We start from the raw sequence: 13355 nt of genomic DNA on the forward strand, positions 1-13355 counted from the left end.
AACAACCAGACAAGTCTTCCTGGCTGAGAGGAAGGGCAATGGAACATGCTGCTGCATTTGCCTCACAAGCTTACTGTACTTACATGGGTTGTATTTAGGGTGTCTTTGGGCATTGATCTTCTTCAAGTCAAATAGACAAGAAAAAAAGGCCACAGTCAATATTAGAGCTGTATTAATTTAAACGTCTTTGTTACTTTTATATTTTTCTAGGTCTTAGAAGACCGTCTTCAAAAGCCGAAGATGAGGTTCACACTTACACGCTGGTGCTTGACCCTCTTCTTCTTTCTGAATGTAAGTGAAACAAAGTTATTTTAAGCTATGTTAATCAAGAATGCTGAGGTAGTATGATTATGATTGGGCATTTGCAAGGGTAGACATTGTTCTCCAAAAACCAAACTATAATTTTCTTTAATGTTTTGTTAACAAATCTCCTCTTAATATTATTCAAGGAAAACTATTACTAACATTTCATACATGTTAACTTAATTTTAAGGGAATTTACATTTTGTAATGTTATACGTCAAGGTTTATGGGAATGATTGCTAATGTAGCCCTTCTGTACCTGTTTGAATGAGGATAGTTCATTTTATTATCTAAGACTGTCATGTTATTTTAATCTTCAGATAAAGTACAGTATAATTTGCTAAAAGTAATCCAGTACTTGGAAATGTAGGTACCTTCATGCTCTTTGAAATAAATTTTAAACAAGAATATTTAGAAACTACTGGAATATTTTATTTCATCTGTAAATGTCTAAGCCTTATGTCATATTCTATAGATGCAGAAATATTGGTATATTCTATTCATACTGATATTATTCATCTCAAATGAAATCCTATGTGATCAACTATGTAAATATTTTTAAATTTCATAAAGCATATAACTAGACATAGATAGAAGAAATCATAAAGTAACTACTAGATAATAAGAAAGTTTGAGTATTATCCAGTCACCGTTTTTTGTTTTTTGTTTCTTTTACAAAGAGTATATAACTTTTGGTATGTTTTAAAAAAAAAGTCACTTTTCTCAAAACTCTTACCTAATACATTTTAAAATTCAAAGACTGAAAGAATTTCATATAGTTGCATGAGCACGACAGGTGTCTTATGGTTTGTGGGCATTTTTTTTTTTACTAGCAAACATTGCATAGGGTACTTAAATGGCTTTGTGCTCTCTTCACTGTAACATAAATTTTGCTTCTGTGTGTTTGGATTACCTATTGGATTTGGAGGATTTGTCCATAAAAAATTTCATACATCAGTTTCCTTCTAAAACACTCGTTATGTTCCACATTGATGCTCTCTAGAGAAAAGGAAATTTTTAAACGACGTTGACCTTAATTATTCTAAAATGTCACTTCTTGGATACATTACTAACCACTACCAATATATTTTTGAATTCTACTGGCCTGATTTCCAAATGGCCTTTAAAAACTATCAGTTTGTGTCACCGCATTCCATTAGCCTCATCTACTTTTACCAAAACTACCCACTCACTTTCTCTTCTTACCTGCAGTAATACAATAGGCTTAGAACAATGCTTGGCACTTAGTGCTAAAAAGATGGTAGTGATGACAATGACAACAATGATGAAGACATAATGCTTCTCAGAAGAACCTACTTTATGTTGTTGTTGTTCACTTAGCTGTATTCCCCTATTTGTGTTGAGTTTATGATAATATATGGCAGTTTTGTTTATATAATGCTCAGGTAGAAAGTACATAGGACACCAACCAGGCATCTGATCCTACCTGGAAAAAGCAGGGCTAACACTTTACAAAGCTCTATTTTATCCTTTGTTATTTTGAAAGGTATGAGTAACTGAAAGCTACAAGTAATCTGAACGTAGACATTATCATTTTTAAGAATGGTGACATGGAAAGTTGTTTACATCAGCTTGTGGATTCTGGATTCATAGTCCTGTTAGAGCAGTTCTGTCTGTGGCAATCAATAGGAATGTCTCCCTTCAACCCGGTAGCATGGATCCCACATTCAGTAGGTTTGGACCATTCCTCAAAGTTCTACACAGAACAGCTCTCTACTTGTTCTGTCTCTGTACTTCTAGAAACCACCTGTAACACACAAGGAGGCTGATTGTCTTAATCAAAGTAGGAATTGCTTAAACACACGGCCATTCAAATAGATTGCTTTACCTCTGGACCCCATGATTAGTGTGGATGAAACTTTCTAGAATGTGAGCTCCATGAGGGCAGGGACCTTGCCAGTTTTGTTCATTGCTGAATCTTCAGAACCTAGAACAGTGCCTGGCATGTGGGAGGCACTCAAAATATTAACTGAAAGAACAGTGATGTTTCGGCTGCGGACTACAGCTGTCAGTGGCAGCTTGGTGGTCGTATGTGTGGCGCCATCTACTGGAACCTTTAGGAGTGACATCACATATACGGTGGCTAAACTGCTACGTAGGACAACAATTAAGAGGTGGTTTTTGTTTGATTTTGGAAGAATCATGCAAGATGGCTTGAATGCAAAACTTTGCATTTCAGTCTTTATTCAGAAAAGCAACATGCCCTTAATGTCTCATTTCTATCTTCATGGGAGCATAAAATTATATATTTACATTCCACAAATACATAGAATAAACATAACACTTAAGATAAGCTGAATATTGTTTTTCACATTGCTTGGTGGTTTAATCACTACTGCTTCTGTTTTACCCCTTTACTGCTGAAAATTATACCACCTCACTAGCTATTTTTAACTGTATGAAATAATTAGCATAAAGTTAATCAATGAACTTTATGAAATTTACATGTTAAGCAGTAGTAATTCCATGATCAGAATTATATAGATGTAATGGCTATATATTTATATCTACATATATCTGTATGTTATATGCATAACAGAATGCCTCAGTGTATATGTTATTTTCCGAAGAAAATCACTGAAACATTCAGCTACCACTGGAAAAATTGCATCGTCAATGCTCAGACATGAACCAGACCAGGAGTGGCCTCAGATTATTATGGTTCTTCTAAGGGCAGGAGTTCTGATTCCTCGTTCCCTCAGTGTTGAAACAATCTCTGCTGAACCAGGTTACAGGAAGTTCACTGGAGTTGTTTCAACATTGGAGGAACGATAAGATCGATGCTACTGTCGTCTACGTGAACTACACCTACTTTTTGAGATGGTCATATCTCCGCTATTACTGGTGTTAAAACTGCATTAAACCAAATAATGTTGTCATTGAAAATACAGGTATAGGGTTTCCAGTTGGCTATTCTTGCACATACTGCCTCCCCATGGCCTCCATGAATTTCCAACTAACAAAGGAACATTTAATTGGTTGCTTAGTCCGTTTAAAAGTAGAATTCAGAATGTTACTTCTGGAAAGAGTGTCAAGCAAAGTAGTTCCTAATGTCTAAAATATCTAATAAGTGACAGAAAAGATTTATATATAACATCATAATACATCTTCTAATTTGATTTGAAGATGGTGGGGAAATGAGCCAGAAATAATATCAAATGATGATTTTCATATCAACTCAAGATTCTAAGAATAGAGCCACAAAGAATCAAATAGATGCATAAGCTGAACCAATCATTTGTATCTTATTGTGAGGACACTGTAATCAATTAAAGATCATGGTTACATGATCTGTAGTCAAATTATTAAAACACACATTCATACAAATGTAGGCTAATAAAATCCAAAAAGAAGCCTTTACATGAAATGTCTTCAAAACACTTTTCCTTACTCCCAAACCATCTCTCAATTCCTAACGGAATATCTGAGCATTTAACGATTAATAATTCTTTACCTTTCACAGTTTCTGGTGTCTGGAAATATTTATAGTGTTGGTCTTTCTTGCTGGACTGTAAGTTCCACGAGGGCAGGATCTGTGCTTGTTTTACTCAGCACCGTATCCTCAGCCTCTAGCTCGATACTTGGCTCATCAAGTTCAATGACTATTTGCTGACTGACTGATCTTAAAACCAGTGGGAAAGGGGTCATATTACAACATAATGTTGTTCAGCTACATTGGTAAAGGATTTGTACACCTTTAATAACCTTTGTCCGTTCATTAATTTCTTGTCACAAATTCTAGAGGCATTAAAATTAGAAATAATCCTAACACTTAGTGTCAAATATATTCACAATAAGTATTCATCTACAGTTATAACAGTAATGTTATAACAATAAGTATTCACCCTCTTCTGTTTGCAAGTGATTTCTACTCAGATGACTTGCTGGCACCCCCAGATCTAGTCCAAAAGAGAACTTACCTTCTCCTCCGAGTAAGGTTTTCCTTTCTTAATGTCTTCTCTTTCTCAAGATGCTACCTTTTTTTTTTTTCTAGCTGTATAGGCTAAAATATCTGGGGTATTTGACTCTTACTGTTCTCCATTCCTTATATTCAAATATATCTCGGTGCTTTTATTACTTGAGAAAGTGCTGAGTTGCTCTCTCTTGTTCCATCTTAAGGTGATCTAGTCCATGCCTTCGGCTGCCTGGCTGGCCTCCCCAGCACTAATCTGTGGACATCTGATGCCTACCACATGAATTTTATTAACATTCTCCTTTCGCAACCTTCACTGATCAAAAAACTGCAAGACAGCTTTATTTCATCATGTTTTTAAAATATTTGCTAAAATATATTGAGCCTTTCATGTCCCAGACGTTTTGTATTCGTTCTCACAGGGCCCTGTATTATCTGATTTTCCTTGATTTCATATCTTACCCTCAGTATGGTTTCAGTACAGTGTTTCACACATACCATTTCCTTCCTCTGGACTTACCTGCATACCTTTCCTACCATCCACAAAGCCTTCCCTCTCCTCTCTGCCTATGTGATGGTACATATACTCAAGATCCAACTCAAATTCTACCTTGTATCTGTAGTCATTCCCAACTATTCTTCCCCCATGCTCTCTCTCTACTCTGAATTTTTATTGTTTAGTACTCTGTACAGTTTAGCCTTTAGTGATAGGCTGTCTCATAGGACAGGATGCTCTGTCTACACAATGAGATACACTGGAAAACAGTGAGGCTCTACCAGGAATATCCTGGGGTATACAGGTCAACTTAATAAAAGATGTTTATTTTAGAGACTGTGGAGAATAGAGAAAGGTACATAACACTATTTCTGCTATCAGTACATTGGGGAAACTTCAGTCTTAGAATAATTTAAACAGAATAAGGCCAATTAAAAGTGTTTCAACAGGTGTAATAGAAAGCAAGGAGAATTTCTAACTTCAGAAAAAGTCAATGCAGGCTGAAGCTTGCAAGTCTTCTCCAAAGAACTCTATACAGAACATGGATATAAAAAATCAGATTCAAGCACTACTAAAAACATCAGAGCCACAAAAGAAATTGAAATCTATCTAAACACAACTTAGGACAATTTGTCAGACATTCATCTTTTCAGATACATACACACACAACTTAGATTAATGGGACCTATGATGGTAGTGAAAACTAACAGACTGGCAAACCTAATGTCAGTCTGTACTGAAAATTCAAAAGCTCTAAGAGAAATATTTAAGATTTACATTGATTTTCAGCAGTGAAAATGATACCTTGTATAGGTCATCGGCTGATGAAACCAATTTAAAGAGATTAAGGCCAATTACCTACAGCAGGCTATTTCAGAAGAACAGATTTTATTTGTTCTATGGAATAAATGGGGTAAATTTTTGGCAGTGTGTGCAATCTAAGTACAAACAAATCAGCTGAAAGGATCCAATTAAAACGTATTTATTGCACTAATATAGCTACTTTAAATGACATGATTCGTGATTCTTAGGAGTTCCAAACAAAGCAAAGTTGATTTAATATATTTTGGAAATCAGGTTATTTGCTTTGTTTACTTCTAAACTTTGCACTGATAAAATTGAAACAATCTTGTAAAGAGGTGCATGAGTTTGGGTGCTATACATTTTCAAGAGTGAACAGAATGAAGGCAAATAGGAAAATTTTAGGTAGAATTTATAGATGAAATGTAAATACACTTTCTAATTATAAAGCAAAAATATTCCACATGGAGACCATGCATAATTGTTGCTTACAGAAGGAAAAATAAACGTTTTCATATTTTTTGATTGTTTCATTATGTATTCACCCATCTCTACTCCCCATAAGTAACTCAGTTTCCTTTCTAATACAGCGCCCAATTCCGGTTCTTCCTGCCACTTCAGAGGTGACCCACCCTCCAACAATAGAGCCGGAGCCATTTCTCTACCTTTTAGGAAAGCAGAGACTGTTGGAGGCACAGCACAGATGCTATGACCGAATGCAAAAGTTACCCCCATACCAAGGAGAAGGTAAAAAGAAAGATGTATGTGAATGTGCGTTTCAAACAGCAGGAAAGGCTTATTTTCTTCTGTGGGTAAATATGTGTTGACTAATTTTAATTTAATATGCCAATAGTTTTAACAGTGGCTTTCATACCGTGGTATGTTTGAGTATTTCATACAGCAGACATGCCTAGTTTCTTTGCTCAAGTTCACCTGACTGCTTTTTGGCGAATATCTGCATTTACGACAAAATTACTACACATAGCCCAGTATTCACCCATGGCGAGCAGGAACAATATAGGACTATGTGAGGGAAGGAAGTAGAGAATAACAGGAGAGTTGGAAAGTAGTGGGCAGAGAATTAGCCTGAGGCAGAGCCTATCAAAACTGTCTTGCTTGGGTTCATTAGGTAGTATCTTCCCTTACCTGTCAATTGGGTGGCAACTCATGCTAATCCTTCTCCTTTTCTACCCCCAGTTCCCAGAGGAATTAGAAAAAGATATCTCCTGGGCAGACGTTGTTTATCTATCACCTTCTCTAGAATGCTCTGTGTGACTGCCCAACTATTCTTAGTGCCAAGCATATTCTATTAGCTACAGAGGGCCCGGGGAAAACAAAAGAGAGGATGTGATGACCAAGCATTGCTACATTCATTTAAATTCTCTCCCCTGACCCCTAAAGCACTTGAAAAGACCCAACAAGATCTTTTACACCCTACTGTATTCTAAGACAACACACTGCTTCCTAGGGGGAAAATCAGTTGAATATTCTCTATTTACTACACATGGTTTGCCATCAGACAGTTAAGGTTTTAATTTGTAGTCCCTATTTTTAGCATTTTCCTTCAAACAAAAAAGTGAGTCAATTGAAAGACACATGTCATTCTTCTGTCTGCAGCGGCTTCAGTGTTTAAGAACCTGAAAAGGCATTATATGTAACTGCCCGAACAAACCCTTTCTCTGAAGCTAAGTGAAACAACAGAAACACAAAACTGATACTTTTAGAAACCGAGTGAATGCAGTCTCCTTTGCTTTGGTCTTAGTCATCTTGGGAGGATGAACTTTTGTGCTACGATCATTATTTAAAACTTTTTTTATTTTGAGAACTGCCTTCAAAGCCTGAAGCTCATTCTTTTGAATAGCTTTACGTTTTAGGGTAGATTTAATTTTTTTCAAAGAAAAAATATTCCTTTATTTGAAATTGAGAATTTACACCAGGCTTCTATGCAATGAAACACCTTAAATGCAGTTATTCTTTCACCTAATCCTCTCGGTCCATCTCCCATACATTTACTACACATTTCCACTTGGCCATTTTGCAGGTACAATATTTTCAAATCCCACCATTACCTTACTCATAAACTCATCCCTCCCGGATACTCACTTTGGTATGTGACACCGCCACTGAGCCATTTACTCAGGATTAATATTTATTTAATTTTTTTACATCTTTATTGGAGTATAACTGCTTTACAATAGTGTGCTAGTTTCTGCTTTATAACAAAGTGAATCAGTTATACATATACATATGTTCCCATCTCTCTTCCCTCTTGAGTCTCCCTCCCTCCCACCCTCCCTATCCCACCCCTCTAGGTGGTCACAGAACACCAAGCTGATCTCCCTGTGCTATGCAGCTGCTTCCCACTAGCTATCTATTTTACGTTTGGTAGTACATATAAGTCCATGCCACTCTCTCGCTTTGTCACAGCTTACCCTTCCCCCTCCCCATATCCGCAAGTCCATTCTCTAGTAGGTCTGTGTCTTTATTCCTGTCTTAGCCCTAGGTTCTTCATGACATATTTTTTTTCTTAAATTCCATATATATGTGTTAGCATACGGTATTTGTCTTTCTCTTTCTGACTTCACTCTGTATGACAGACTCTAGGTCTATCCACCTCATTACAAATAGCTCAATTTCATTTTTTTTAATGGCTGAGTAATATTCCATTGTATATATGTGCCACATCTTCTTTATCCATTCATCTGATGATGGGCACTTAGGTTGTTTCCATCTCAGGGCTATTGTAAATAGAGCTGCAATGAACATTTTGGTACATGACTCTTTTTGAATTATGGTTTTCTCAGGGTATATGCCCAGTAGTGGGATCTTTTTTCTTTTGCCCTACCCAGGTACGTGGGGGGTTTCTTGCCTTTTGGGAGGTGTGAGGTCTTCTGCCAGTGTTCAGTAGGTGTTCTGTAGGAGTTGTTCCACGTGTAGATGTATTTCTGGTGTATCTGCTAGTGTTGGAGGGTCTCCTGCAGATCTGGGGGGAGGCTGTGGCTCACCACGGGGACAGGGGCAGTGGAAGTTCTGCGAAGTACTCCTTGGCTTGAGCCCTCCTGGAGTCGGCCATTATCCCCACCCTCAGGATTAATATTTATGAGTCATCCTTGTATTTTCCTGTTTTACATCCACACCTCGCTAATTACATTTCATTAATATTCCTAAATACACTAATAGTGCCTTATTTTAGACATTTAATATCTCTTACCTGGACTGTTACAATAGTCACCTAGTTTGTCTCTCTTTTTAATCTTATCCTTAAAAGCCTTCTTATTCTCACTAAAATCTAGATTTGTTCATGTCATTCCCAATGGTTCCACCTTGCCTACAGGAAAAAAAAACCCAGACTCCTTAGGATGGCATTTAAGACACCTCATGATCTGACCCCAGCCTCACACTAGTATCAATAAGAAGGTGTATGAAAAAATAGATACTTTTACAATTGTACTAAAAGTTACCCCCTTCAAGAGTAGATTTAATTTTTGAAAGCAGTGAGAAACCACTTGGAGCCAATGTTGAAGAATACATAAAGTGATCAAACTAAGCATTATTTTAGTCAGTAATGGTGTGATTCTAAACTAATAAGACTGTTTTTATATGTAGCCCATTACCTGGCTGCAAATGCATCTCCTAAACAAGTGCATCACCCTTGGATTAACAATAGAACTACCTAAGGCAACCCCTTTGAAGGTTAATGGTTAGTAGGCTACAAATGTTCCAAAGCCTTTTATCCAGGGGTAATATTGCATATACTTTCACAGGACTTTTTTATAGCATTTCTGGAGATATTTTAAAGGAAAGATTTTGGAGGAAATATTCCATACAGATGACAAATATGCCTTTTGAGGAACAAATGGAGAATGTCCTACAAAAGAAAAAAAAGGAAATTCCTTAGTACTTGGAAAAGTTAATACCTTTATTTTGTTGCTGCTGCTGCTACTGTTGTTTTAATATTTCCATGTCCAAGTGGAGGGTCCCAGAATAACTGCCTATGCACTGTTAAATCCTGCTGAGGATTCTATAGTTTTTGACAAGTGTAATATTTCTTTCTAAATGGCCAGGTTTGTACTGCAACCGTACCTGGGATGGATGGTCCTGCTGGGATGACACACCGGCTGGAGTGCTCGCCGAACAGCACTGCCCAGATTATTTTCCGGACTTTGATGTAGCAGGTAGAGTATTTATTTTTATTGTATATTTTGCTATGAATCTTTTAGTGTTTTTCTAGTTCTGAAAAGAAAATCAGATACAAAATATACTACCAAGTCATATTCTATGCAGTTTAGCACATTCTGAAGAATTTCCATAAATGAAATATTACCCGGTTGTCTAAGATTGCAAGCTGCCCTTATTTTTTAAGTCACATTGCTGATCAGTTATGCCCCTTAGTCATAAATTATATTAAATGTTAGATAAAAATGAAAATTTTATATATTAAATATTTAATATTAAATTTTAATAAAATAATATTTCTAAAACTGACCAGTTTTATTTAAATGTGTAGTTTTTAAAATTTTTCAGTTGTCTCACATTTGATGACTTATGCAAATGCTTGATGTAGAGTTTGTGCGTACTGGGCTGGTAGAACAAGCATAATGGAAATTTGATGTAACCTTGAAAATTGTATAAAACTGTCATGTGTAGGGAAGATAAATTAGAAAGTGGTAACTCTAGACATTTACCAGATTTCTGCTCCAACAGTAGATTATTAAAATATGCTCAGTAAATAAGACCAGTTAAATTAAAATGGATTGTAGTAACCCAGCTGTGTGCCCAGCCCAACATGAACAGCCAACAGATGTGTGTTAAGTGAATTTGGTGTTACTTTTATAACTAAAGTTAATTAGTAACATGGGAATATTTTCATTGACTATCATTTTTTAACTTTCCAAAACATTTTCATATATAGTATCTCATTTTATACTCACATAATATTTGACATAAAACCACAAGTGAACCTAAGTCTCCTGAGCTCTTACCTATCCCTTTCTTTCTAAGTAAGGGCAACAGTCTTGGAAAAGCATTTGAGAAATAATATTTCTAAATCACCGTACAAACTTATGCAGGTTGAAGTACTTTCAGAACTTTCAAGGGGGAACATCGTTTTCCTTCAGGCCTCAGTCTAGCCTCACTGTTCTGGTTAGAAGTTTGGCGGCGATGCTTAGGCAGGGGTACCAGGTGCCAAGTGAAGTGAGAAGCTAGGGGCCGAAGTTATGCGTCTTAGTATTGTCATCTATCCAAATAGAATGGAAGTCTGGAATCCAAGATGCTCAGTGGTGAGTGGTCGGGAGCCAAGGCAAAGGGATGTGTGAAAAGTAGGTATGAGGTTGTTCAACAGCCTCAACCCAGAGATTAGGCACTTGGGGCTGGGAAATGGGATTGGATAGCTGCTAGTAGTAAGTGATTCTCAACTTGGCTGGGAAGCTGGGGAGCTTTAAAAAATAATCCTCATCCCTGGTGCCATCCCAGATATTCTGATTTAGTTAGTTTGGAGTGCAACCTGGACATCAAGATGTTTAAATGTTCTTGTGACTAAATTGTGCAGCCAAGATGAAACTGTGTTAAACAATAAAGTCCAGATAAGCAAGTGGCTGGTACCAGCAAAGCCCAGCCAGTGCACTCAATAGCTCTTCCAGTAAGAGGCAGAGCACATTATCCAATGAGACTGATACAGGCCATAGAGGAAAGAGGGTCCCCGAGGAATAAAAGGTAGTAGCTGCCCAGCTCCAGGAACTGTAGGTATCAGGGCCAGAAAAGTTCCGTTCTAGGAGACTGGATAGAAAATCTGTCCCATTGAAATAAACCTGGGATTAAGATACTTAAAAAGGAATACAATCTTCATTACAAAGGAGACCCTGATGCTGGAACTAAGTGGGTCCAGCTACAGACACACTGCATAAGTCCCTGTTAAGGGGTGAGATTTGTTCCTGAGAGTACAGCAAGCCTGAGCCTGTAGGAAGCGTTCAGGTGGCTCTAGATGTTGAAACTAGAGCCACTAGTTGACTGGTGTGGGGACTGAGCTCCCAGAACACAGGTCATTCCACTTCAAGCTCCGTATCTCTTCTAATAAGATGTGGAATAACAGAGCACAGTAACCCCGCCGCACCTCATGGTGCTCATCTTCTTCCTCCTTCCTTCAGTGACCTCTAGGGAATAGGGCCGAGGAGAGAGTTAGAACACCCAATTACAGGAAGGGGACGCCAGGGTCCTGACAAGAGAGGATCTTCTTTGAATTATCTGGTCTGGACTAGAGGTAGCATTTTGAAGAGAAGACTCAGTGTTTGTTTTTTGCTTAAGAGGTTATGGAAAAATCAACCTTCTCTTTCAGATTTTTCCAAGACTTGTTGGGTCAGACCTTCTACCACATTTCAGGGTTAACCAGCCCATCTGGTTACCCACACTTATTGTCTGTGAATGACGAGAGGTTATTTCCCGCAGACTGAAAGTGAGGACATAAGTTAAAATGGAAAACAGCAGTCATACAATAAAATTTATGCAAGAAAGTTTCTGGAATCCAGATTAGAGCAATGAGTCTATCCCTGAGACAATGTTTGGGAGATGCTTTTTGTGCTTCCTTCAAGAATGAGATACAAAGTGCGACCCCAGTGAGAAGAGATAATGGAAATGGGATTGCAGTGGGGCACTTTTAAAACCAGCTCAGGCCAGCCACTTCTAGGAATCCTCATTTTGTTGGAAGAGTTGGGATGTGAAGAGAGAAAGGGCTTAGTGCTATGCCCTGCTCAGCACTACCTTCCTGTAAACTCTAACTAAATACTGTTTGATAGTAGTCCCCCAGGTCTTTATCGACTGTTCCCAATAAATGATGCTTCATTAATCTTGATCTGACAGCCACATTAGAGGTAACATGAGTGGCACAAAGAGCTGTCTTGCAGTCAAGGCTGCAAGGCCCGTTCCAAAGCAGCAATGGGCCCTTGCCAAAGTAGCTGTAATTATTAACTAAAAGGCAAGTTTGGGGTCACAAAACAGAGATTTCCAGGCATAGATCCATCTTTTCAGCCTGATTTTTAGATTCCTCTCAGCTGGGGGACAAATCCACTTTAAAAGAAATGCAAACCTTAAAAATACCTATATTCAACAAATTTAAATTCTTTAGTATTTTACCATTGACCCAAGTTGTACCTTGATGATACATACAACAGTTGAATGAAATGACAGATTTCATTTTAAACAAAGGGCTTGGTAAAAGACAGGTAGGTAATGAAAGAGTGTATAACAGTATTGAAATTCCAAAGAGGCTGAGGGTCTGAAGGAATATGCTAGAGTATAAAAAGCAAATCCTTATTAGGAGGGATTTAAGGGCAGGAGTCAAACACTCAATCAGCAGTAATGGGACAGAGCCAAGGTGGCCAACATATGGCTGAGGACAGTGATTCTCAACTCTGATACCCTTTGGAATCAATGAGCTTCTTAAAGATACTGGTGTCTAGCACCTCTTCAGATTAATGGAACACAAATCTCTGGGGACTGGGTTTTGAGCATCTGGAAGAAGCTCCTCCGTGTGAATCTAGACCGAAGGAAGCATGCTGCCTCATCACCGGGCAGTTCAAACTTAGACTATTGTAGAGGGAAGTGCCAATCTCAGAGCACATGTAGAGAGGCTTCAGGCTGTGAGGGGACAGCATGTGTGGTGAGAGTGAATAGGGGTGTTTGGTTTAGAGAAGGAAGTCAGAGTAGACGTAGCCTTCCGTCAAATATTGAAAGATTTGCCAGGTGGAGGATGACAGATTCTTGATAGCTGCAACAGTTAGAACCAGGAAATGCCTAGATCCAGACCTGAGTTAAATCCAAACAAAACAT

The 13355-nt window shown here is 37.8% G+C and overlaps 1 protein-coding gene across 1 annotated transcript in view; it reads left to right on the forward strand.

Annotated features, from left to right (window-relative positions):
* Positions 1-216: 216 nt before the first annotated feature.
* The window catches only part of CALCR (calcitonin receptor), a 67492-nt gene continuing 54353 nt past the window's right edge, over positions 217-13355 (forward strand). The window contains exons 1-3 of the mRNA XM_079931067.1: positions 217-291; positions 6125-6281; positions 9599-9709. Coding sequence (XP_079787193.1) covers positions 241-291; positions 6125-6281; positions 9599-9709 — 319 coding nt within the window. The 5' untranslated portion in view covers positions 217-240. The remainder of the gene's footprint in view (positions 292-6124; positions 6282-9598; positions 9710-13355) is intronic.

This window comes from Stenella coeruleoalba (genome assembly GCF_951394435.1).
Source record: "Stenella coeruleoalba genome assembly, chromosome: 9".
NCBI lineage: Eukaryota > Metazoa > Chordata > Mammalia > Artiodactyla > Delphinidae > Stenella > Stenella coeruleoalba.